Consider the following 25,176-nt stretch of genomic DNA (forward strand, 5'->3'; position numbering starts at 1 on the left):
TGCTCGCCCGCAGAGCACCCCGGCTGCCTGCAACGGGCTGGTGAGGCAGGAAGCCCAAAAAGGGCTCCATGGCCCAAGTGGGTGCCCCAAAACGCAACACGCGCTGGTCTACCTGCTGCTGGAAGGCCACAACAGGATACTGGGACTGGTTTGGGGTAGCCAGTACGAGACAGGAGCTCCTGAGCTCCTCTGTTCCTCTACAGGAGACGCAAGACGCACACCGAGCCCCTGCAACGGCCGTTGTTCACCCCTGCCCCTGCCCTGGGCTTGCTGAGCTGGTTTAGCTCCCCGATCCAGCACAACAACAATTTACTTCTCCCCGCAGGATTTTTGCCAGATCAGTGAGCTAAATCAGCTCGGGAAAGCCGCCCGGGTTCTCCTCCATGAAGGTGGGAACCCAAACGACACGAGAAAAGGGCCCTCAACACCAGTATCACCTCTCCAGGCGAGGCCGCAGGACGCGAGCCAGCCCTCTGCTTTTCATAGAAAAGAGGATTTTTTTTTTTATTTACAAGCCTTCCCGGCAGCGCCGGAGCGGAGGTTGGGTGTGGAGGGGGGAAAAAAAAAAGCCGGGTGCCGAGGGTACCCGGCGCATCACTCGCCGTCGTTGAGCAGCTGCAGCTCGAAGACCTGGAGGGGCTCCTTGAGCGGCCGGCGGGCCTCGGCAGGCGCCCGGCGCTCCCGCTGCAGCTCGCCCACGCGCAGCCGGAGCCGCTGCTCCCGGCGCTTGCAGGCCTGGAGCTGCCGCTGGGCTTTGTCGAGGGCGTCGAGGGCGGCCTCGGCGCGGCGTTTCCAGAGCAGGGCGCTGCCCACCTGGTAGCTGTGCTCGCTCTGGATGTAGGCGCCGGCCGGCGGCGGCAGGCGCAGCATGTAGAGGGAAGGCGACACGGGGCGGGCCGGGGTCGGGGGCTCACCCTCGGGGAGCGCCGGGGTGGCCGTGGCTTCCTCGTCGCCCGTAGCCACCAAAAGGCTGTCCGGGAGGGTGCCCCGGGCACCCGAAGGGCCGGGGAGGGCCGGGACACCGCCGTGGTCGCCGGCGGGGGCGGCGGGGTCCTCCCCTTCCCGGGGGAAGCAGGAGACGTCGGTGGAGAAGGGGGGCTCCGTCGGGGAAGGGGCCGGGTCCCGCCTGCATGGGGGAAACGTGTCCCGGGTTAGCGTTGCCCGGCGCTGTCCCGTGACCCCCCCCCCCATGACACCCTGGGGACTCACCTCCACCTCCTGCTGGCTCGGAGAGGCTTGGGGGGGTCGCTCTGGGGCGTGGGGGGCTTCGGTTTGGTGGTCCGGGGGGGTTTGGGGGAGGCCGACTCGAAGACAGTGGGAACGGCTCCTTCTTTGAGGCGGTGGTAGCCACTGCAGGGGGAGAGCGCGTCAGCAGGCAGCACGGCGGGGGGGACGGAGGGGAGAACAGGGGCACCCCAAAAGCCTAGGGGGGGCCTCACAGGGTGCCCCGAAGCCCTGGGGCGACCCCAAAGCCATGGGAGTCCCAAATCCCACAAGACCCCTCGAGTGACCCAAAGCCTATGGGGTCCCCAAAGCTTGCAGGGTCCCTGGGATGCTCCAAACCCCGGGCAGGGAGATCCCAAAGCCTCTTAGGGGTGTTTTGGGGGGGAGAGTCCTAAAATCCATGGGGGTCCCAAGCCTTGTGAGGTCCCTGGGGTGCCCCAAAGCCTGGAGGGTCCCAAAGCCCCAGGGGTTTTAGGAGGGCTCCCATGGGGGGGGGGGGAACCTCACATGGGTACCTAGAGCACCCCAAAACCAAGAAAGTCCCAAGGATGCCCCAAAACTCTGGGGTTTGGTGGTGGTGGTGGGGAAACCAGGGTGCCCCAAAACGTTGGAGGGCTCTTCAGGTGCCCCAAAGCCCATGGAGGGGGCCCAAAAGCTTGGGGGCAGGGTCCAGGGTGCCCCAAAACCCACAAGGTCCTCAGGGTGCCCCGAAGCCCTGGGGCATCCCAGGGGAGCAGGAGACGGGGGAAACACAGATGGGGAAACTGAGGCACGGGGGTGAGCCCATGCAGATGGTGGGGGGGATGGAATGAACCACTTCCATTTTGGGAGGGGGTGGACTAAAGCCTCCCCGGGGATTGGCGAGGGGGAAGAGGGACCGTGTCAAGAAGTCGGGACTGATGCATCATTAATGTGGGGGGGGGGCTCCTTAATTGGACCGGTCCATTTGCTGTGGTGGTGGGGGGCTTGGACCAGCCCATTGTGGGCAGCGGAGGGGGGAGGCAGCCCGGCCCGTTAAGCCCCTCGTTAGCTACCTGAAGCCGACTATCTCGAAGCAGCTCTTCTCGAAGTGCTTGGAGCAGAAGTAGATGTACTTGGAGGCGGGGTCCCAGCGGCCCTGCCCGCTGGGGTCCCGCCGGCGGCTGTTCTCCAGCCACATGGCGCGCCGCGGGTTGTCCTTCTTGGGCAGCCTGGGGAGGGGGGGGGATGCGGGGGGGTGGGGGGATATGTCAGCTCCCCTCCTGGTGGGGGGGAGGAGTCCTGTGAGGCTCCACCCCCAAAATCTCCACCCCCTCCCCCCCAGCTAAAGCATCTGCAGATGGAACGGTCCAGGGAGGCTCTGGTGAAAGCAAGGGATGGGCTGGACCATGCTGAGATGGGGGGGGGAAAGAAGAAGATACCTGGGCCAAACCACTCCTAAATGGGGGGAGAAGAGGCACCTGGGCCAATCCACTCCTAAATGGGGGGAGAAGGAGATGCACCTGGGCCAAACCACTCCTCAATGGGGGGGGGGGGGGGAAGGAGATGCACCTGGGCCAAACCATTCTCAAATAGGGGCACACATGCACCTGGACTAATCCATTCCCAAATGGGGGGGGGGGGGGGAATGCACCTGGCCTAAACTAATCCCCAAAGGCGGGGGCCGACCTGGGCCAAACCATTGCTCTCGGGGGGGAGGGGGCCGACCTGGGCCAAACCATTGCTCTCGGGGGGGGGAGGGGGCCGACCAGGGCCAAACCATTGCTCTCGGGGGGGGGGGAGGGGGCCGACCAGGGCCAAACCATTGCTCTCGGGGGGGGGAGGGGGCCCACCTGGGCCAAACCATTGCTCTCGGGGGGGGGGAGGGGGCCCACCTGGGCCAAACCATTGCTCTCGGGGGGGGGAGGGGGCCCACCTGGGCCAAACCATTGCTCTCGGGGGGGGGGGAAGGGGGCCCACCTGGGCCAAACCATTGCTCTCGGGGGGGGGAAGGGGGCCCACCTGGGCCAAACCATTGCTCTCGGGGGGGGGAAGGGGGCCCACCTGGGCCAAACCATTGCTCTCGGGGGGGGGGCCCACCTGGGCCAAACCATTGCTCTCGGGGGGGGGCCCACCTGGGCCAAACCATTGCTCTCAGGGGGGGGGCCCACCTGGGCCAAACCATTGCTCTCGGGGGGGGGAGGGGGCCCACCTGGGCCAAACCATTGCTCTCGGGGGGGGGAGGGGGCCCACCTGGGCCAAACCATTGCTCTCGGGGGGGGGAGGGGGCCCACCTGGGCCAAACCATTGCTCTCGGGGGGGGGGAGGGGGCCCACCTGGGCCAAACCATTGCTCTCGGGGGGGGGGAGGGGGCCCACCTGGGCCAAACCATTGCTCTCGGGGGGGGGGGAGGGGGCCCACCTGGGCCAAACCATTGCTCTCGGGGGGGGGAGGGGGCCCACCTGGGCCAAACCATTGCTCTCGGGGGGGGGAGGGGGCCCACCTGGGCCAAACCATTGCTCTCGGGGGGGGGGAAGGGGGCCCACCTGGGCCAAACCATTGCTCTCGGGGGGGGGAAGGGGGCCCACCTGGGCCAAACCATTGCTCTCGGGGGGGGGGCCCACCTGGGCCAAACCATTGCTCTCGGGGGGGGGCCCACCTGGGCCAAACCATTGCTCTCGGGGGGGGGCCCACCTGGGCCAAACCATTGCTCTCAGGGGGGGGCCCACCTGGGCCAAACCATTGCTCTCGGGGGGGGGGGGCCCACCTGGGCCAAACCATTGCTCTCGGGGGGGGGAGGGGGCCCACCTGGGCCAAACCATTGCTCTCGGGGGGGGAGGGGGCCCACCTGGGCCAAACCATTGCTCTCGGGGGGGGGGAGGGGGCCCACCTGGGCCAAACCATTGCTAAACCAGAAAACTCCCCAGACTAAACCAAACCTAAAAAGAAGGGGAGCCACCAAGACCAAATCCTCAGAATAAAGAAAACAGGGAGAACCCACTTAAGTAAAGCATTTTGGGTGGCAGTGAGTGGGGGGCACATGAACCCAAGCCCCCCAGAGGGTGACAGCGGGCACCCACCGGTGAAAGGAGATGCCTCGGTTGCGGGTCTCCCGGGTGTCGCGGGTGCAACAGCCGGCAGCAGAGCAGTGACGGGGCATCTGGGAGCCGGGGGGCAAAAAGAGGTGAGAAAGGCCCAGCTGTAGGTAACAACCACCCCCCCCCCCCGCCCCTGCCATCAGACCCTGAAACACCCACCTGCACCCAGAGCACCTCAGGCTCCCATGAGCCTCCCAAATAGCTACCCCGCACCGAGGGGCATAGAGCCCCAAGTGCCCCCCACATACAACCAGGGCCCCCCCTCAGCCTCCTTAACACCTCATTTCCCCCTCCTCAAACACAGCCCCCTCCCCCAGCCCCTGTATTGCACTACTTGTGCCCGTCATGCACACACAAACGCCCCCCCCAAACTCTATAAGCCCCCCCGAGACACTTGAAGCTCCAAAACTGCACCAGAGCCCCATAAGCCCCCCCCAAACACCCCAGGCCCCTCCAAATCCCTGTCTCCCATGCAGAGATGCCCAAGATGCCCTCCCGAGATGCCCCACACCCTAGGTGCCCCAAAGAGCCCCAGATATTCCCCACTGCCCCCTGAGAATTGCCTCTGAGCCCCGATGCCCCCCCCAAAAACCTCAGTACCACCCAGAGCATCCCCAAGTGCCCCCCCCCACACCCTAGGAGCCCCCCCAAGCTACCCTAGGCCCCCCAGCTGCCCCCTCCAGAGCTACCCCAGACCCCCACACCCCCCACAGCTGCCCCACAGACAGACACATCCCCCCCACCCCGACCTGACCCAGACCCCCAGCTGCCCCCTCCAGACCTACCCCAGACCCCCACAACCCCCACCACAGCTGCCCCACAGCCAGACACATCCCCCCCACCCCGACCTGACCCAGACCCCCAGCTGCCCCCTCCAGACCTACTCCAGACCCCCACACACCCCCCACCACACCTGCCCCACAGACAGACACATCCCCCACACCCCGACCTGACCCAGCCCCCCAGCTGCCCCCTCCAGACCTGCCCCAGACCCCCACACCCCCCACCACAGCTGCCCCACAGCCAGACACATCCCCCCACCCCGACCTGACCCAGACCCCCAGCTGCCCCCTCCAGACCTACCCCAGACCCCCACACACCCCCCACCACAGCTGCCCCACAGACAGACACATCCCCCCCACCCCGACCTGACCCAGACCCCCAGCTGCCCCCTCCAGACCTACCCCAGACCCCCCCACACCCCCCCACCACAGCTGCCCCACAGCCAGACACATCCCCCCACCCCGACCTGACCCAGCCCCCCAGCTGCCCCCTCCAGACCTACCCCAGACTCCCACACACCCCCCCACCACAGCTGCCCCACAGACAGACACATCCCCCCCACCCCGACCTGACCCAGCCCCCCAGCTGCCCCCTCCAGACCTACCCCAGACCCCCACACCCCCCACCACACCTGCCCCACAGCCAGACACATCCCCCACACCCCGACCTGACCCAGCCCCCCAGCTGCCCCCTCCAGACCTACCCCAGACCCCCACACCCCCCACCACACCTGCCCCACAGACAGACACATCCCCCCCACCCCGACCTGACCCAGACCCCCAGCTGCCCCCTCCAGACCTACCCCAGACCCCCACACCTCCCACCACAGCTGCCCCACAGACAGACACATCCCCCCCACCCCGACCTGACCCAGCCCCCCAGCTGCCCCCTCCAGACCTACCCCAGACCCCCACACCCCCACCACAGCTGCCCCACAGACAGACACATCCCCCCCACCCCGACCTGACCCAGACCCCCAGCTGCCCCCTCCAGACCTACCCCAGACCCCCACACCCCCCACCACACCTGCCCCACAGACAGACACATCCCCCCCACCCCGACCTGACCCAGCCCCCCAGCTGCCCCCTCCAGACCTACCCCAGACCCCCACACCCCCCACCACAGCTGCCCCACAGACAGACACACCCCCCCCACCCCGACCTGACCCAGCCCCCCAGCTGCCCCCTCCAGACCTACCCCAGACCCCCACACCCCCCACCACAGCTGCCCCACAGACAGACACATCCCCCCCACCCCGACCTGACCCAGCCCCCCAGCTGCCCCCTCCAGACCTACCCCAGACCCCCACACCCCCCACCACAGCTGCCCCACAGACAGACACATCCCCCCCACCCCGACCTGACCCAGCCCCCCAGCTGCCCCCTCCAGACCTACCCCAGACCCCCACACCCCCCACCACAGCTGCCCCACAGCCAGACACATCCCCCCCACCCCGACCTGACCCAGCCCCCCAGCTGCCCCCTCCAGACCTACCCCAGACCCCCACACCCCCCACCACAGCTGCCCCACAGACAGACACATCCCCCCCACCCCGACCTGACCCAGCCCCCCAGCTGCCCCCTCCAGACCTACCCCAGACCCCCACAACCCCCCACCACAGCTGCCCCACAGCCAGACACATCCCCCCACCCCGACCTGACCCAGCCCCCCAGCTGCCCCCTCCAGACCTACCCCAGACCCCCACACACCCCCCACCACAGCTGCCCCACAGACAGACACATCCCCCCCACCCCGACCTGACCCAGCCCCCAGCTGCCCCCTCCAGACCTACCCCAGACCCCCACACCCCCCACCACAGCTGCCCCACAGCCAGACACATCCCCCCACCCCGACCTGACCCAGACCCCCAGCTGCCCCCTCCAGACCTACCCCAGACCCCCACATCCCCCACCACAGCTGCCCCACAGACAGACACATCCCCCACACCCCGACCTGACCCAGCCCCCCAGCTGCCCCCTCCAGACCTACCCCAGACCCCCACACACCCCCGCACCACAGCTGCCCCACAGACAGACACACCCCCCCCACCCCGACCTGACCCAGCCCCCCAGCTGCCCCCTCCAGACCTACCCCAGACCCCCACAACCCCCCACCACAGCTGCCCCACAGACAGACACATCCCCCCCACCCCGACCTGACCCAGCCCCCCAGCTGCCCCCTCCAGACCTACCCCAGACCCCCACACCCCCCCACCACAGCTGCCCCACAGCCAGACACATCCCCCCCACCCCGACCTGACCCAGCCCCCCAGCTGCCCCCTCCAGACCTGCCCCAGACCCCCACACACCCCACCACAGCTGCCCCACAGCCAGACACATCCCCCCCACCCCGACCTGACCCAGCCCCCCAGCTGCCCCCTCCAGACCTACCCCAGACCCCCAGACCCCCCACCACAGCTGCCCCACAGCCAGACACATCCCCCCCACCCCGACCTGACCCAGCCCCCCAGCTGCCCCCTCCAGACCTACCCCAGACCCCCACACACCCCCCACCACAGCTGCCCCACAGACAGACACACCCCCCCCACCCCGACCTGACCCAGCCCCCCAGCTGCCCCCTCCAGACCTACCCCAGACCCCCACATCCCCCACCACAGCTGCCCCACAGCCAGACACATCCCCCCCACCCCGACCTGACCCAGCCCCCCAGCTGCCCCCTCCAGACCTACCCCAGACCCCCACATCCCCCACCACAGCTGCCCCACAGACAGACACATCCCCCCCACCCCGACCTGACCCAGCCCCCCAGCTGCCCCCTCCAGACCTACCCCAGACCCCCACACCCCCCACCACAGCTGCCCCACAGCCAGACACATCCCCCCCACCCCGACCTGACCCAGACCCCCAGCTGCCCCCTCCAGACCTACCCCAGACCCCCACACCCCCCACCACAGCTGCCCCACAGACAGACACATCCCCCACACCCCGACCTGACCCAGACCCCCAGCTGCCCCCTCCAGACCTACCCCAGACCCCCACACCCCCCACCACAGCTGCCCCACAGACAGACACATCCCCCCCACCCCGACCTGACCCAGACCCCCAGCTGCCCCCTCCAGACCTGCCCCAGACCCACACACCCCCCACCACAGCTGCCCCACAGACAGACACATCCCCCCCACCCCGACCTGACCCAGACCCCCAGCTGCCCCCTCCAGACCTACCCCAGACCCCCACACCCCCCACCACAGCTGCCCCACAGACAGACACATCCCCCCCACCCCGACCTGACCCAGCCCCCAGCTGCCCCCTCCAGAGCTACCCCAGACCCCCACAACCCCCCACCACAGCTGCCCCACAGACAGACACATCCCCCCCACCCCGACCTGACCCAGCCCCCCAGCTGCCCCCTCCAGACCTACCCCAGACCCCCCCACCCCCCACCACAGCTGCCCCACAGCCAGACACACCCCCCCACCCCGACCTGACCCAGCCCCCCAGCTGCCCCCTCCAGACCTACCCCAGACCCCCACACCCCCCACCACAGCTGCCCCACAGCCAGACACATCCCCCCACCCCGACCTGACCCAGCCCCCCAGGTGCTTCCCCCCCCCCCGTTGATGCCCTAGGCCCCCCCTCCCCTCATGGCGGTCCCCGGGGGGGGGAAGATGACGTCACGGGGGCCCAGCTGGGGCTGTTGCTAGGGGGGCCGCGGTCGCTGGTGGGGGGGGGCCGGAAGGGGCGGAGCTGGAGCCACCGGCGGCCCCGGGGATCCCCCCCCCAACCCGGTTTCCCCCCCCGGCTCCGCCCCGGTTCCCCCCCCCCCCCGCCGTGGGCCCGGCCTCACCTCGGCGCTCCCATCCCGCCGCCGCAGCGCGCGGCCTCCTCCCCCCCCCGCCGCCTCCCTCCTTCCCTCGCCGCCGCCGCCGCTCTCGCGAGACCTCCGCGAGGCTCCTCCCGTCTCCCCCCCCCACACTTCTCGCGAGACTCCCCCGCGCCCCGCCCCTCCCTCCTTTCTCATTGGCCGCGCCGCGGCGGATATTTGCATGCGGCGCTCTCGTTGGCCGGGCGCGCCCCGCCGCCCCCCCCCCCACATTTAGCCACGCGAGCCCCGCCCCCGCAGGGAGGTGGGGGAGTTTCAAGGCTCTCCCAAAGCGGAGGGAGGGGGGAGGGGGGAGCAGCAGGGGTTTGGGCGTTTCAAGGCCCTCCCCCAACTGGGGTTTTGGGGTGTTTCAAGGCCCCCCCCAGCCTGGCTTTTGGGGTGTTTCGAGTACTCCCCTCCCGGGGTGTCAGAGCTGTTTTGAGGCTCCCCCAAACTGGTTTTTTTGAGTGTTTCAAGGCCCTCCCTACATGGGGTTTTGGGGTACTTTGGGGCCCCTGGGGGCAGGCAGAGGGGGAGGGGTTTGTGCCGGTGAGTGACAGCCCCGTGGGCCAATTGGGAGCGAGGGGGCGTGACCAACCCCATCCATCGGGCTCCATTGTGCCATTGTCCTGCCCCGCCCCCACCCAGGAGGCAATGACATCACTGGGGAACGTCCAAGCACCTCCCTCCACCAGGGGCTATGATGAACACAGCGATGTCATGAGGCCAGCTGTGACATCAGAGGGCTGGCTGTGATGTCACAGAGCCAGCGGGGATGTCATAGAGGAAACCGGGGGGGGGGAATAGTGGGGGAAGGGCCAGGTTGAGGTCATGGGAGCAGGTGTGATGTCACACGCCAGAGAGTGACATCATCGGGGCAGAAGGAAGTGATGTCATGACCAGACCGAGAGGTGACACCCGATTTGGAGCAGAAGGGCTCCGGAGGCCGGAAACGGCCGGAAACGTCACTTCCGCCCCCCCCCGGTGACCATGCTCCTACCTCCTCTCTGGGGCCCCGTCCCTTATTTCTCTATGATCTCAGCTCACTTCCGCTCCGGCCCCTCTGAGCACGGCGGAGGCTTCTCTATGGCTGCCGCCGCCGGAAGTGACGCCCGCGGTGCGGCCGGCGGCGGCGGAAGTGCTCCCTCGAGGTGCTTCCGGGTGGCCGGGGCTGGCGGCGACCGTTCCGCAGGGGACCGGGAGGTGAGTGCGGCCCCGCCCCCTGCCCGGACGCCTGGGTCCCCCTGGGGGGGGAGGGGGAGGGGGCCGGTGACGTCCCCTGAGGAGGCCCCAGAGCTCAGTGCTGCCCCCTCAGGTGCCTCCGGACCTCAGGGATGTCCCCAGCGGCGTCGCCAGGCCCTGGTGACATCCCCTAAGGTGTCCCTCGACCCCAGTGATGTCCCCAGACCTCAGTGACGTCCCCTCAGATGACCCCCAACCCACGGTGGCGTCCCCTAAGATGTCCCCAGACCTCAGTGACGTCCCCTCAGATGACCCCAAACCCACAGTGGCGTCCCCTAAGATGTCCCCAGACCTCAGTGACGTCCCCTCAGATGACCCCAAACCCATGGTGACATCCCCTAGGGTGTCCCCAGACCTCAGGCATGTCCCCTCAGATGGCCCCGAACCCACGGTGGCGTCCCCTCAGATGACCCCAAACCCACGGTGGCGTCCTCTCAGATGTCCCCAGACCTCAGTGACGTCCCCTCAGATGACCCCAAACCCACGGTGGCGTCCTCTCAGATGTCCCCAGACCTCAGTGACGTCCCCTCAGATGGCCCCGAACCGATGGTGATGTCCCCATCAGTGTCCCCAGACCTCAGGGATGTCCCCAGCAGCGTCGCCAGGCCCTCAGTGACATCCCCTAAGGTGTCCCTCAACCCCAGTGATGTCCCCAGACCTCAGTGACGTCCCCTCAGATGACCCCCAACCCACGGTGGCGTCCCTTAAGATGTCTCCAGACCTCAGGGACGGCCCCTCAGATGGCTCCAAACCCATGGTGGCATCCCCTCAGATGACCCCAAACCCACGGTGGTGTCCTCTCAGTTGTCCCCAGACCTCAGTGACGTCCCCTCAGATGGCCCCAAACCCATGGTGACATCCCCTAAGGTGTCCCCAAGACCTCAGGCATGTCCCCTCAGATGGCCCCGAACCCACGGTGGCGTCCCCTAAGGTGTCCCCAAGACCTCAGGCATGTCCCCTCAGATGGCCCCGAACCCACGGTGGCGTCCCCTAAGATGTGCTCAGACCTCACTAACGTCCCCTCGGATGGCCCCGAACCCACAGTGACGTCTCCTAAGATGTCCCCAGACCTCAGTGACATCCCCTCCGTTGGCCCAGAACCCATGGTGGCGTCCCCTCAGATGGCCCCAGACCTCAGTGACGGCCCCTCAGATGGCCCCAAACCCACGGTGATGTCCCCCTACCTCAGTGACATCCCCTGAGATGGTCCAAACCCACGGTGACGTCCCCTAAGATGGCTCCAGACCCCAGTGCTGTTCCCTCAGGTGTCTCCAGACCCTGATGATGTCCCCTACCTCATCCCTAGCCCCTCGGTGACATCCCCTGAGGTGTCCCTCGACCTCAGTAACGTCCTCAGCAGCGTCCCCAGACTCGGTGACGTCCCGTACGGCGTCCCCGAACCCCCAGTGACCTCCCCTAAGACGTCCCCGGACCCTAGCGTTGTCCCCGCAGGCGCCCGCAGACCTCGCTGACGTCCCCGGCGGCGTCCCCGGCCTCCCGCAGCGTCCCCGCTCGGCGTCGCCGCTCCCCGGCCATGGCGGAGGCGGTGCACTACATCCACCTGCAGAACTTCAGCAAGTCGCTGCTGGAGACGCTCAACGGGCAGCGCCTGGGCGGCCACTTCTGCGACGTGACGGTGCGCATCCGGGAGGCGACGCTGCGGGCCCACCGCTGCGTGCTGGCCGCCGGCAGCCCCTTCTTCCACGACAAGCTGCTGCTGGGCCACTCGGCCATCGAGGTGCCGCCCGTGGTGCCCAGCGGCGCCGTGCGCCAGCTCGTCGAGTTCATGTACAGCGGCTGCCTCGTCGTCGCCCAGTCCGAGGCCCTGCAGATCCTCACGGCCGCCTCCATCCTCCAGATCAAGACGGTCATCGACGAGTGCACCCAGATCATCTCCCAAAGCCGCGGCCCCAAAGCTTTGGCCGTGGCCCGGGCGCCCGAGCCGCCCAAGGAGGCCGAGGCGGAGGCGCCCGAGGCGCCCAAGGGGGCTGAGGTGCGCTACAAGCTGCGGGACCTGCTGGCGGCGGCCCAGCGCGACGCCGAGGGCCGTTTCGGGGCGCCCGAGCCGGCGCCCAGCTGCCACAGCCGCAAGCAGCGCCAGCCGCTGCGGCTCCAGCTGCCCGTCAAGGAGGAGGAGGAGGGTGGCGGCGGCGAGGAAGGCTTCGCCCCGGCGCCTTTCGCCGCTGAGGAGCCTCAATTCTTCGGGGCGCCCGAGGTCTTCGCCGAGGCGTTCCTGCCGCCCTGGCCGGGCGAGGACGGGGGCAAATTTGGGCCCGACTGCAGCCTGGAGGCGGCGGCGGGCCGAGGCTTCGCCTTCGGGGCCAAGGCGCCCGCGGGTGCCGACGCCTTCGCTTTCGCCCCCGCGCCGCCGTTGCCGCCTCCGCCGCCGCCACCGCCGCCGTTCTACGAGGCCGGGGCCGAGGTGGGGCTGAGCCCCGGCGCCCCCGCCGCGCCCCGGCCCGGCCCCTCGCGCTGCCCCGAACCCTCCTACCAGTGCGGCCACTGCCAGAAAACCTTCAGCTCCCGCAAGAACTACACCAAGCACATGTTCATCCACTCCGGTGAGGGGGATAAAACGGGGCTAAAACGGGAGGGAACGGGGCTCTCGCGGCCCCGGCCAGGGCTCCCGAGGGGGCTGCAGGGCCGCGGCCCCACGGATGGGGGACGTGGGGAAGTGGGGACGGTGAGGGCGGACGGGGATGTGAAGGGAACAAGGACGTAGGAGGACGGGGACAGGGACGTGGCGGGATGGGGACACGGGGGCAATGGGGACGTGGGGGGACAGGGATGTGGGGGGAACAGGAAAGTGGGGCAATGGGGACAGCGATCTGGGGACAAAGTGGGACGTGGAGGGGGGGAAACGGGGATGTAGGGGGATGGGGGCAGGGCCATGGGGGCAACCGGGGACATCCAGGGTGGGGGAACAGGGACATGGGGCAGCGGGGACGGGGGACCGGGGACATAACAGGGACACGGGGCTACGAAGGGATGGGGATGTGACAGGGACATCAAGGGTGGGAGGACGGGAACGCGGGGCAATGGGGAGAGGGGCAGGGAGGCGAATGAGGACATGGGGGGACAGGGACGGGGACATAACGGGGATAGGAGGGGACAGGGGGCGTGGGGGGGCCGGGGACACGAGGGGACGTGCTGGGGAGGGGAAACGGGAACAGGAGGGGACGGGGCGGTAACGGGACCGCGATGGGGACGAGGGGCAACGGAGACGGCAGGGACGGGGACGGCGCGGCGGCCACCGAGCCGTGCCGCGCCGCCCCCGCAGGCGAGAAGCCCCACCAGTGCTCGATCTGCTGGCGCTCCTTCTCGCTGCGCGACTACCTGCTGAAGCACATGGTGACGCACACGGGCGTGCGCGCCTTCCAGTGCGGCGTCTGCTGCAAGCGCTTCACCCAGAAGAGCTCCCTCAACGTCCACATGCGCACCCACCGCCCCGAGCGCTTCCAGTGCCGCCTCTGCACCAAGGGCTTCTCCCACCGCACCCTCCTGGAGCGCCACGCCGCCGCCAACCACCCCGCCGCCGGGCCGCCGCCGCCGCCGCCCCCCGCCGAGGCCTGGCAGCCCGAGCCGCCGGCTCCCGACGCCGGGCTGGCGGCTTGGCAAGGCGCCGAGGCCGGCCCGGCGTGACGACGCCCGCCGGCTCCCTCGTCCCCCTCGGCTTTTCCAACCCGGCGGGAGGAGGGGAACCGACCCCGGCGCGGTACTCGCGGGGAAGAACGGGACGGCTCGGACAGCGTCGCGACGCTCCGTCGGCTTCGGTGCCGTCGCGCGACGGCGGAGGGCGAGGAAGGCAGCGGCGGATCCGAGCGCCCGCGGCTCCCGGCTCCACGCGGCGGGTTATTAAGCGGGCGTTGGCGTCGGCGCGCGTGCCCGGCGGGCTCTGAAAAATCAACACGGACGTTTTAAGGAAACGGTTGGTCCCCTTCACCCCCCCCCCAAATAATCCCTCCCTGCAGGTCGCGGTGGCAGAACCCGTCTCGGCACGTTCAAAATCGCTTTTAGGAATCGGCCTTTAATGAGTCTCCCGCAGCCGCGCGTCCCCGGCCCCACGGGCACGTGGCCACCATGGGAGGCCACCGTTGGCCACGGCGTGGAGCCTCCCTGAGTCTTTGCGTCTGCGTTTGCCCGCGCCGCCTCTCCGCAAGCCGACGACGGTGGCCGAAGCACGTCCCTGTGGCTACCGCAGAAGGGCCACGGTGGCCGTGTCACGCACCAGCCCCAAATCTTCGTGTCCCCGTTTGCCCCAGCTGGCTGTCCACAAGCCAACGAGAGGCGTTGACGGGGTTGACCCACGTCCCTCCGGCTAGCACAGAAGGGCCACGGTAGCCACCGCCCGCATCGCGGATCCTCCCCGAGTCCTCGTGTCCGTGTTTGTCCCCGGTCCCACGTCCGTTTGCCCACGAGGGCTCTCCGCAGTGCGGTGCAGGGCCAAACCACGTCCCTGTGGCTACCGCAGAAGGGCCATAGTAGCCATCAGCCACGTTGCGGAGCCTCCCGGAGTATTTACAACCGCAGTCCCACGTCCGTTTGCCCACGCGGGCTCTCTGCTAGCCAATGCTGGGCATTGACACGGCCAGAGCACGTCCCCACGGCTAGCGTAGAAGGGCCGCGGTGGCCGTTGGCCACGTCACGGATCATCCCCAAGTCTTGGTGTCCATATTTGCCCCTATTCCCATGTCTGTTTGCCCACGCGGCCTCTCTGCAAGCCAGCGACGGGCACTGACAGGGCCAAACCACGTCCCCGTGGCTCCTGCAGGAGGCCACAGCTGCCGTTGGCCACGTCACCGATCCTCCTCAAGTCTTCGCATCTGCGTTTGCCCCCGATCCTGCATCTGTTTTGTCCATGTGGGCTCTTCACAAGCCAATCGTGGGGGCCATCTGGGCCAAACCACGTCCCCGTGGCTACCACAGAAAGGCTGTGGTAGCCTCTGGCCACATTGCAGAGCCTCCTGGAGTCTTTATGACCCCAGTCTGATGTCTCTTTGCCCACGTGGGTCCTCTGCAAGCCAACAACGGGCACCAACGGGGCTAAACCACATACCCATGGCTAGTGCAGAAGGTCTGTGGTAGCCTCTGGCCACGTCATGGACCATCCCCAAGTCTTCAGGTCCACATTTGCCCCAATCCCACGCCCGTTCGCCCACGACAGCTTTCCGCAAGCCAACAGCGGGCACCGCTGGGGCCGAGCCCCATCCCCGTGGCTCCCGCGGGAGACCCGTGGCCACCACCGGCCGCGCCGCCGAGCCTCCCCTCTGCCTCGGCGGGGCCCTCAGAGCCCGCGGGCGCCACGGCGCAGCGCGAGGGCCGCGCTCTGGCCGCACGCCTTGCCGGGGCCCCGCTCGGCGGCGTGGAGGCGGCGGTGGCGGGCGAGGTGGGAGCCGCGGCTGAAGGTCTTGGCGCAGTCGGGGCAGCGGTAGGGCTTCTCGCCGGTGTGGGTGCGCTGGTGCTCGAGGAGGCGGGCGCTCTCGCCGAAGCGTTTGCCGCACTGGCCGCACTGGAAGGGTTTCTGGCCGGTGTGGAGGCGCTGGTGCTGGCTGAGGTTGGAGCTCCAGCCGAAGCGCTTGCCGCAGGCGCCGCACTCGTAGGGCTTCTCGCCGGTGTGGGCGCGCTGGTGCTGCAGCAGGTTGGAGCGCTGCGCGAAGCTCTTGGCGCAGGCGCCGCACTTGTAGGGCTTCTCGCCCGTGTGGGTGCCCAGGTGCCGCATGAGGTGCGAGCTCTGCCCGAAGGCCTTGCCGCACTCGGTGCACTTGTAGGGCTTGCGGGCGCCTGCCGCCGCCTCCCAGGGCCAGCCCAGGCTGGGGGATGGCGGCGGGGACGGCGCTGGCAGCAGCGGGGACGTCGCCAGGCTCTCGATGATGTCCACCTCGTGGCTGTTCCCGCTCCCTGCGGGGACACGGGGACACGTGTCACCCCGAAGCTCCCAAATTGCCCCCTTGAGTCTCCCAAGTTGCCCCCCTGAAGCTCACACGTTGCCCCCCTTGAAGGTCCCAACTTGCTCCCCTACTTCCAAGTTGCCCCCTTGAAGCTCCCAGGGTGCCCCCTTGAGTCTCCCAGGTGGCACTTTTGGAGGTCCCAACTTGCTCCCCTAAAACTTCTAGTTTGCTCCCCTGAAGGTCCTGAATTGCCCCCCCAAAGCTCCCAAGTTGCCCCCCAAGGAGGGTATTTGCCCCAGAGCCATAAGGCATCCTCTGACCCAACCTCCGTCCAGCCAGGAGGATCCCAGCCCAAGCGGGCCCGCGCTGGCTGGGGTCAGACCTGTTTTGAGGTGGAGGTTGGACCCAGGAGATTGCATCCCCCCTACCCCAGCGTGGATGGAGGTGGGGTCAGTCGCAGGGAGGTGGTGGGTCTCCACCCGTGGAGATGCCCAACCCGCACTTGACACGGCCACGAAGAACGCGGGTTGGACCCGTGTTGGCCAAGGTCGGAAGCAGGACTCCCAGAGACACCTCTGAGCTCTCTCGTGTGTGATGGAGCCAGGTCTAACCCAGAGAGGTGGTGGGTCTCCATCCTTGGAGACCACCATATTTCAACCCTCATCCGGACATGGCCAGGAGGAACCCGGCCCAGATGGGTCTGCGATGGCGGCGGTTGGACCCACGTTAGCCTAGATGAACCCATGTTGGCCAGGGTTGGACCATGGCCAGGGCTGGAGCCACGATGGCCTGGACAGACCCTGGCCACGGCTGGACCTGCGTCGGCCCAGATGGTCCCGCGTGGGACCGGGGGCCGGCTCACCTGAGAGGGCGTCGGGTGGCTCCTCCGCCTGCTCCATCCCTGTGGGGAGACCCGGGGGGAGGGCTCAGCTGGGGGGCTGGGAGGACACAAGGGGGGGGGTTGGACACAGGGGGAGGGGGAACCCGAGGACCCTGGGGGGCCCCGGGACCAGCGGGTGTGGGGACATCGTGAGGGGGAGAGCAGGGCTGGAGGGGAGAGCCGGGGAGGGCACTGGAGGACCCTGAGACCTGAGATGGGGGGGGGAACTGGGGGACCCTGGGACCTGAGGGGGGGGGAACACCCGGGATGGCACTGGGGGACCCTGAGACCCCAGATGGAGGGGGATGACACCCGGGGGGGCACCGGAGGACCCCGAGATCCAAGACAGGGGGGGCACCGGGGGACCCTGACACCCGAGATGGGGGGGGGGAATGCAGGGGGGGCACCGGGGGACCCTGGGACCCGAGATGGGAGGGGGACACCCGGGGGGGCACCGGGGGACCCTGACACCCGAGATGGGGGGGCGGAATGCAGGGGGGGAACCGGGGGACCCTGACACCCGAGATGGGGGGGGGAAACGGGGGGACCCTGGGACCCGAGATGGGGGGGGGGAATGCAGGGGGGGAACCGGGGGACCCTGAGACCCAAGACAGGGGGGGCACCGGGGGACCCTGAGACCCGAGATATGGGGGGGGGGAATGCAGGGGGGGGAACGGGGGGGGGCACCAGGGACCCTGAAGGAGCCCCAGGACCGGGGGGGGGGGACACGCGGGGGGGGGGGCAGCGGGGAGTCTGAGACTGGACACGGGGGGGGGGGGGGCAGCGGGCCGGAGGGGCCCCGGGGCTGGAGGAGAGACCCGGGGGGGGGGACACCGGTCCAGGTGCGTCCCCCCCCACCCCAAAATCCCCGCGGCCCCCGGCCCCTCCCCCCCCCTCACCTCAGCGCCGCCGAGCCGCCGCCGCAGCCGCCCCGCGCCCCGGAAGCGCTCGCTCCGCGCCGCCCAGGGCCGCTCCGCGCCACCCGGCGGACCGCGACTCAATGGTGTTAACCCCCATCCCCGCCGCCGCCGCCACCAAACCCGGGGCCCGTTTTTACCCCTCTCCCCACCCCACCCCCCTTATTGCCCCCCTCCCGTCCCAAAATGCCCTCCCCGAGGCAGGACGCTGCAGTGAGGCCCCTACCCACCATCGCACCCCTCCAGATGGTGCGAGCCAGGGCAGCGTTTGGGGGCGGTTTTTCCCATTTCCGCTAGCTTTTGCCCCATTTTGGGGGGCCTGGTGCCTCCTCGTCCCCCCTACACCACTGGGAGCTGGAGGGGGTAAGCGAGGTTTAATGGGGCTCAGCTACCCCGTGGGGGGGGTCCCCATGTCTGCGGCCCGGCCCGAGGGGCAGAGTTAAGGGGATGGAGGGTCTCAGGGTTCACGAGGCCGCAGGGGTGATCTGAGATGGATTTGGGGTGTCCGGAGCTGGATTTGGGGTGTCCAGAGGCAGATTTGGCATGTCAGCAGCAGATTAGGAGTGTCTGGAGCTGGATTCAGGGTGTCCTGGGCCAAATTCGGGGTGTCCGGAGCTGGATTAGGGTGTCCGGAAAGAGATTTGATGTCCACAGCTGGATTAGGGTGTCTGGAGCCAGATTTAGGGTGCTCAGAGCTGGATTATGGGTGCTGGGAAGCAGATTTGAGGTGTCCAGAGCCAGACATGGGGTGCTTGGAGCTGGATTTGGAGAGCCTGGAGCCAAATTTGGGATGTCTGGAGCTAGATTCAGTGTCTGGAGCCAAATTCGGCATGTCCAGAGCTGGATTTGGGGTGTCCAAAGTTGAATTCAGGGTGTCCGCAACCACCTTCAGTGTCCACAGCCAGATGTGGGGTGCCCAGAGCTGGATTGGGAGTGCGCGGAGCAGATTGGGGTGCTCAGAGTCAGATGCAGGGCGTCCGGAGCCGGATTCGGGGCGCTCAGGGCCGGATTTAGGGCGCTCACAGCCAGAGGCAGGGTGTCCGGAGCCGGATTCGGGGCGCTCAGGGCCGGATTTAGGGCGCTCACAGTCAGACGCAGGGTGTCCGGAGCCGGATTCGGGGCGCTCAGGGCCGGATTTAGGGCGCTCACAGCCAGACACAGGGCGTCCGGAGCCGGATTCGGGGCGCTCAGGGCCGGATTTAGGGCGCTCACAGTCAGACGCAGGGCGTCCGGAGCCGGATTCGGGGCGCTCAGGGCCAGATTTAGGGCGCTCACAGTCAGACGCAGGGCGTCCGGAGCCGGATTCGGGGTGCTCAGGGCCAGATTTAGGGTGCTCACAGCCAGAGGCAGGGCATCTGGAGCCGGATTCGGGGCGCTCAGGGCCGGATTTAGGGCGCTCACAGTCAGACACAGGGCGTCCGGAGCCGGATTCGGGGCGCTCAGGGCCGGATTTAGGGCGCTCACAGCCAGACGCAGGGTGTCCGGAGCCAGATTCGGGGCGCTCAGGGCCGGATTTAGGGCGCTCACAGCCAGACGCAGGGTGTCCAGAGCCGGATTCGGGGCGCTCAGGGCCCGACGTAGGGCGCTCACAGTCAGACACAGGGTGTCCGGAGCCGGATTCGGGGCGCTCAGGGCCAGATTTAGGGCGCTCACAGTCAGACGCAGGGCGTCCGGAGCCGGATTCGGGGCGCTCAGGGCCGGATTTAGGGCGCTCACAGCCAGACGCAGGGCGTCCGGAGCCGGATTCGGGGCGCTCAGGGCCGGATTTAGGGCGCTCACAGTCAGAGGCAGGGTGTCCGGAGCCAGATTCGGGGCGCTCAGGGCCGGATTTAGGGTGCTCACAGCCAGACGCAGGGCATCCGGAGCCGGATTCGGGGCGCTCAGGGCCGGATTTAGGGCGCTCACAGTCAGACGCAGGGTGTCCGGAGCTGGATTTGGGGCGCTCAGGGCTGGATTTAGGGCGCTCACAGTCAGACGCAGGGTGTCCGGAGCCGGATTCGGGGCGCTCAGGGCCGGATTTAGGGTGCTCACAGCCAGACGCAGGGCATCCGGAGCCGGATTCGGGGCGCTCAGGGCCGGATTTAGGGCGCTCACAGCCAGACACAGGGCGTCCGGAGCCGGATTCGGGGCGCTCAGGGCCGGATTTAGGGCGCTCACAGTCAGACGCAGGGCGTCCGGAGCCGGATTCGGGGCGCTCAGGGCCAGATTTAGGGCGCTCACAGTCAGACGCAGGGCATCCGGAGCCGGATTCGGGGCGCTCAGGGCCAGATTTAGGGCGCTCACAGTCAGACGCAGGGCGTCCGGAGCCGGATTCGGGGCGCTCAGGGCCGCATTTAGGGTGCTCACAGTCAGACGCAGGGTGTCCGGAGCCGGATTCGGGGCACTCAGGGCCCGACGTAGGGTGCTCACAGTCAGACGCAGGGCGTCCGGAGCCAGATTCGGGGCGCTCAGGGCCGGATTTAGGGTGCTCACAGCCAGACGCAGGGTGTCCGGAGCCGGACTCGGGGCGCTCAGGGCCGGATTTAGGGCGCTCACAGTCAGACGCAGGGTGTCCGGAGCCGGATTCGGGGCGCTCAGGGCCGGATTCGGGGCGCTCACAGCCAGACGCAGGGTGTCCGGAGCCGGATTCGGGGCGCTCAGGGCCGGATTTAGGGTGCTCACAGTCAGACGCAGGGCGTCCGGAGCCGGATTCGGGGCGCTCAGGGCCGGATTTAGGGCGCTCACAGTCAGACGCAGGGTGTCCGGAGCCGGATTCGGGGCGCTCAGGGCCGGATTCGGGGCGCTCACAGCCAGAGGCAGGGCGTCCGGAGCTGGATTCAGGGCGCTCAGGGCCCGATGTAGGGTGCTCACAGCCAGACGCAGGGTGTCCGGAGCCGGATTCGGGGCACTCAGGGCCCGACGTAGGGTGCTCACAGTCAGACGCAGGGCGTCCGGAGCCAGATTCGGGGCGCTCAGGGCCGGATTTAGGGTGCTCACAGCCAGACGCAGGGTGTCCGGAGCCGGACTCGGGGCGCTCAGGGCCGGATTTAGGGCGCTCACAGTCAGACGCAGGGTGTCCGGAGCCGGATTCGGGGCGCTCAGGGCCGGATTCGGGGCGCTCACAGCCAGACGCAGGGTGTCCGGAGCCGGATTCGGGGCGCTCAGGGCCGGATTTAGGGCGCTCACAGTCAGACGCAGGGCATCCGGAGCCGGATTCGGGGCGCTCAGGGCCGGATTTAGGGTGCTCAGAGCCAGAGGCAGGGCATCTGGAGCCGGATTCGGGGCGCTCAGGGCCGGATTTAGGGCGCTCACAGCCAGACGCAGGGTGTCCGGAGCCCAATTCGGGGCGCTCAGGGCCGGATTTAGGGTGCTCACAGTCAGACGCAGGGTGTCCGGAGCCGGATTCGGGGTGCTCAGGGCTGGATTCGGGGCGCTCACAGCCAGACGCAGGGCGTCCGGAGCCGGATTCGGGGCGCTCAGGGCCGGATTTAGGGCGCTCACAGCCAGACGCAGGGTGTCCGGAGCCCAATTCGGGGCGCTCAGGGCCGGATTTAGGGTGCTCACAGTCAGACGCAGGGTGTCCGGAGCCGGATTCGGGGTGCTCAGGGCTGGATTCGGGGCGCTCACAGCCAGACGCAGGGCGTCCGGAGCCGGATTCGGGGCGCTCAGGGCCCGACGTAGGGTGCTCACAGCCAGACGCAGGGTGTGTGGAGCCGGATTCGGGGCGCTCAGGGCCGGATTTAGGGTGCTCACAGCCAGATGCAGGGTGCCTGGAGCCGGATTCGGGGCGCTCAGGGCCCGACGTAGGGTGCTCACAGCCAGACGCAGGGTGCCGGGCCTCGGAGGCGGCGCCCGGCGGCTACTTGTGGCCGCGCTGGTGGGCGGCGAGGCCGGAGCGCTGGCGGAAGCGGCGGCCGCACTGCGGGCAGGCGAAGGGTTTCTCGCCCGTGTGGATGCGCCGGTGGGCGGCCAGGTGGGAGGCGACGGCGAAGGCCCGGCCGCACTCGCCGCACGCGTGGGGCCGCTCGCCTGTGTGGCCCCGGCGGTGCAGCGCCAGCGCCGAGCTCTGGCTGAAGCGCTTGCCGCAGTGGCCGCAGGCGAAGGGCCGCTCGCCCGTGTGCACCCGCTGGTGCACGGCCAGGTGCGAGGGCACGGCGAAGGCCTTGCCGCACTCGCCGCACGCGTGGGGCCGCTCGCCCGTGTGCAGGCGCCGGTGGAGGCCCAGCGCCGAGCTCTGGCTGAAGCGCTTGCCGCAGTGGCCGCAGGCGAAGGGCCGCTCGCCCGTGTGCACCCGCCGGTGCACGGCCAGGCGCGAGCGGGCCCCGAAGGTCTTGCCGCAGTCGCCGCAGCGGTGGCCGGCGGGCGCCGCCGGGGACGGGGACGGGCCGCCGGGGACGTGGCGGCCGGGCGGGGACGGCTCCGGAGGTGGCTGCGGGGGGTTGGCGGCAGCGGGGGCTGTGGAGAGAAGGGAGAGATGAGGGGGGGGACGCGGCGAGGGACGCAGAGCGATGGGGGGAACGTGGGGGACACGGTGCGGAGGACAAAGGGACGCGGGGGACGTGCGGTGTGGGGATGTGGGGGACACGCAGAGCGACGTGGGGGGACGTGCGGTGGGATGCAGCCGGGACGCGTGGAGCGATGGAGGGACGCAGCGGGACGTGTGGCATGACATGGCAGGGACGTGGGGACACCTGGAGGGACAAGAGGCGACCTGGGGACACATGGAGGGAGCCAGGGACACCGGGGGGGGGGGACGACAGGGAGACACCTGGCAGGGTCATGAGGGGACGTGGAAGGACCTGGGGACACATGGCGGGGACATGAGATGACATGGGGCCACCCAGGGGGACACAGGGACGCCCGGGGGACACGAGGGGACCTGAGGACACGTGTGGGGGACATGAGGGGACCTGGGGCCACCCAGAGAGACATGAGGGGACCTGGACCCCCCCTCCCCAAGACCCGTGGGGGATGTGGAAGGGCCACAGGGGGATGGGGGTGACGCAGGGGGACGCAGAGGGGACCCGGAGGGCTGCAGGGTGACACGGGCTATACGGGAGGGACAGGAGGGGACACGGGGGACAGGGAGGCCGGGGGGTGGGTGCTCATCAGGGTGGGGGGACATAGGCGGTGAGGGGGACCACGGGGTGACAGGAGGGGACGCGGCGGGGAGACCCGGGGAAGGGGATGGGAAGGGAGATGGGGACACGGGGAGGTGACGTGGGGGGACACGAGGGGACACGGAGGACGGGCGCTCACCTGAGGGGGGCCCGGGCGGGCGCTGCCCCGGGGCCACCAGCGCCCAGGGGACCTCGGCCAGGAACATGGGCGCCTGCGGGGACACCCAGCCAGCGCCCGTCACCCCAGTGCTCCCAGTCCCCCCCATCACCCTAGCGCGCCCAGTGCACCCAGTAATCACCCATCAGCCCAGTCACCCGCCTGTTCTCCCAGTAACACCCATCACCCCCCATGTTCCTAGAACCCCCCCCCAGTCACTCCATCACCCCAGTGCTCCCAGTAACCCCCCTCCGTCACCCCCAGGAGCCACCACAAGATCCCCCCAGGGCTCCAGTCCCCCTCCCAGTCACCCCAGTCTCCCCCAGTTCTCTCAGTCCCCCCTGCAGCCCCCCAGTATCCCCAGTGCCTCCCAGTCCCCTCAGGGCCTCCAGTCTCCCCCAGTTCCACCTGGTGCCTCCCAGTCTCCCCAGTGCTCTCAGTCCCTCCCAGTCCCCTTGGTTTCTCCCAGTTCCCCTGGTCTCCCCTAGTCCCTCCCAGTCTCCCCCAGTGCCTTCCAGTCTGCCCAGTACTCCCAGTTCCCCTGGTCTCCCTCAGTGATCCCAGTCTCCTCGGTCTCCCCCAGTCCCTCCCAGTCTTCCCCGGTGCTCCCCATTCCCTCAGTCCCCCCCAGTGCCCCCCAGTCTCCTCAGTGCTCCCAGTCCCTCCCAGTCCCCTTGGTCTCCCCCAGTTCCCCTAGTCCCTCCCAGTCTCCCTCAGCACCCCCCGGTGCCTCCCAGTCTGCCCAGTGCTCCCAGTCCCCCCGGTCTCCCCTAGTCCCTCCAGTCTCCCCCAGTTCCCCTAGTTCCTCCCAGTCTCCCCAGTGCTCCCAGTCCCTCTGGTTTCCCCCAGTCCCCGCCAGTCTCCCCCAGCGGCCCCCCTTCCCTCAGTCCCCCGTGGTGCCTCCCAGTCTGCCCAGTGCTCCCAGTCCCCCTGGTCTCCCCTAGTCCCTCCAGTCTCCCCCAGTTCCCCTAGTTCCTCCCAGTCTCCCCAGTGCTCCCAGTCCCTCTGGTTTCCCCCAGCCCCCTCCAGCCTCCCCCAGCACCCCCCCTTCCCTCAGTCCCCCCCGGTGCCCCCCAGTCTCCCCAGTGCTCCCAGTCCCTCTGGTTTCCCCCAGCCCCCTCCAGCCTCCCCCAGCACCCCCCCTTCCCTCAGTCCCCCCCGGTGCCCCCCAGTCTGCCCAGTGCTACCAGTACCTCCGGTTTCCCCCAGTGCCCCCGGTGCCTCCCAGTCCACCCAGTGCTCCCAGTCCCCCCCCGGTCTCCCCTAGTCCCTCCCAGTCTCCCCCAGTGCCCCCGGTGCCTCCCAGTCTGCCCAGTGCTCCCAGTCCCCCCAATCTCCCCTAGTCCCTCCAGTCTCCCCCAGCGCCCCCGGTGCCTCCCAGTCTGCCCAGTGCTCCCAGTCCCCCCAATCTCCCCTAGTCCCTCCCACTCTCCCCCAGCGCCCCCGGTGCCTCCCAGTCCGCCCAGTGCTCCCAGTCCCCCCGGTCTCCCCTAGTCCCCTCCCACTCTCCCCCAGCGCCCCCGGTGCCTCCCAGTCCGCCCAGTGCTCCCAGTCCCCCCCGGTACCTCGGGCGGGTCCTGCCCCGTGTCCGGGCCGAGCCGGCGGCGGCGGCGGCGGCGGAAGCCGGTGGGGGGGGGGGCACCGGGAGGGAGGGGGAACCGGGGGGAAGGGGAGGGGCCCCGGGGGGAGGGGACACCGGGGGGGGGGATCGGATCCCCCCCCGGGGCCCCCATGTGGGTGTCACCAACGTGCGTGTCACCCACCGCACTGGCACCCAGGTGGGTTCCCCCCCCCAACCCTCGGGGATGTCCCCACCTCGGGGACAGTCGCACGGGTGTCACCGCCCCGGGGACACCAACGGGGGGGAGGTCCTCCCACCCCAGGGATGCCACAGGGGGTGTCACCACCCCAGGGGACACACCAAGGTGGGATGCCCCCCATCTGGGCAGATTCCTGGGTATGTCACCACCCTGGGGACACCCAGGAGGGATGTCCCCACTCTCGGGACACCCATGTAGGCGTCACCACCCCAAGGATACCACCATGCTTTTCACCACCCCAGGGACACCAAGGAGGGGTGTCCCCCATCTGGGAACACCCACATGGGT

General features: G+C 69.0%; 3 protein-coding genes across 4 annotated transcripts; 1 reads left to right on the top strand and 2 right to left on the bottom strand.

Moving 5' to 3' along the window:
* Positions 1 to 434: 434 nt before the first annotated feature.
* Positions 435 to 8,974, bottom strand: THAP7 (THAP domain containing 7). Its single transcript, XM_068923455.1, has 5 exons — positions 8,871 to 8,974; positions 4,263 to 4,342; positions 2,259 to 2,414; positions 1,210 to 1,350; positions 435 to 1,126 (listed from the first exon to the last, which is right to left on the bottom strand). Exons 2-5 carry the CDS (start codon positions 4,340 to 4,342, stop codon positions 595 to 597), a joined length of 909 nt encoding a protein of 302 aa, XP_068779556.1. The 5' UTR covers positions 8,871 to 8,974; the 3' UTR covers positions 435 to 594.
* An 886-nt stretch (positions 8,975 to 9,860) lies between these two features.
* On the top strand, positions 9,861 to 14,054 carry ZBTB45 (zinc finger and BTB domain containing 45). Of its 2 annotated transcripts, none has more exons than XM_068923519.1 (3): positions 9,861 to 10,088; positions 11,566 to 12,688; positions 13,408 to 14,054. In XM_068923519.1, the coding sequence occupies exons 1-3, from the start codon at positions 9,876 to 9,878 to the stop codon at positions 13,767 to 13,769; spliced, it is 1,698 nt and encodes a 565-aa protein (XP_068779620.1). In that variant the 5' UTR covers positions 9,861 to 9,875; the 3' UTR covers positions 13,770 to 14,054. The 2 variants fall into 2 exon arrangements, with proteins under 2 accessions (XP_068779620.1, XP_068779621.1); XM_068923520.1 differs by having other exon boundaries at positions 9,932 to 10,088; positions 11,580 to 12,688; positions 13,408 to 14,051.
* Positions 14,055 to 14,134: 80 nt separating this feature from the next.
* Positions 14,135 to 25,144, bottom strand: LOC138063692 (endothelial zinc finger protein induced by tumor necrosis factor alpha-like). Its single transcript, XM_068923574.1, has 4 exons — positions 24,634 to 25,144; positions 23,051 to 23,123; positions 21,656 to 22,246; positions 14,135 to 15,908 (listed from the first exon to the last, which is right to left on the bottom strand). Exons 1-4 carry the CDS (start codon positions 24,799 to 24,801, stop codon positions 15,412 to 15,414), a joined length of 1,329 nt encoding a protein of 442 aa, XP_068779675.1. The 5' UTR covers positions 24,802 to 25,144; the 3' UTR covers positions 14,135 to 15,411.
* Between the last annotated feature and the right edge of the window lie 32 nt (positions 25,145 to 25,176).

Source organism: Struthio camelus, chromosome 34, assembly GCF_040807025.1.
Source record: "Struthio camelus isolate bStrCam1 chromosome 34, bStrCam1.hap1, whole genome shotgun sequence".
NCBI classification, from domain to species: domain Eukaryota; kingdom Metazoa; phylum Chordata; class Aves; order Struthioniformes; family Struthionidae; genus Struthio; species Struthio camelus.

What these genes read in the sequence shown, in the direction of transcription:
- THAP7 (XM_068923455.1), bottom strand. Translation starts at nt 4,342, where the DNA reads ATGCCCCGTCACTGCTCTGCTGCCGGCTGTTGCACCCGCGACACCCGG. An exon ending in CGAGGCATCTCCTTTCACCG is followed by an intron (nt 2,415 to 4,262) that starts GTGGGTGCCCGC and finishes CCCCCTCCCCAG; the next exon opens with GCTGCCCAAGAAGGACAACC. An exon ending in TTCGAGATAGTCGGCTTCAG is followed by an intron (nt 1,351 to 2,258) that starts GTAGCTAACGAG and finishes CTCCCCCTGCAG; the next exon opens with TGGCTACCACCGCCTCAAAG.
- LOC138063692 (XM_068923574.1), bottom strand. Translation starts at nt 24,801, where the DNA reads ATGGGGGCCCCGGGGGGGGATCCGATCCCCCCCCCCGGTGTCCCCTCC. An exon ending in CCCGCCCGGGCCCCCCTCAG is followed by an intron (nt 22,247 to 23,050) that starts GTGAGCGCCCGT and finishes TTCTCTCCACAG; the next exon opens with CCCCCGCTGCCGCCAACCCC. An exon ending in CGCCCACCAGCGCGGCCACA is followed by an intron (nt 15,909 to 21,655) that starts AGTAGCCGCCGG and finishes AGGCGGCGGCAG; the next exon opens with GCGCCCGCAAGCCCTACAAG.
- ZBTB45 (XM_068923519.1), top strand. Translation starts at nt 9,876, where the DNA reads ATGCTCCTACCTCCTCTCTGGGGCCCCGTCCCTTATTTCTCTATGATC. An exon ending in GTTCCGCAGGGGACCGGGAG is followed by an intron (nt 10,089 to 11,565) that starts GTGAGTGCGGCC and finishes CCCGGACCCTAG; the next exon opens with CGTTGTCCCCGCAGGCGCCC. An exon ending in GCACATGTTCATCCACTCCG is followed by an intron (nt 12,689 to 13,407) that starts GTGAGGGGGATA and finishes CCGCCCCCGCAG; the next exon opens with GCGAGAAGCCCCACCAGTGC.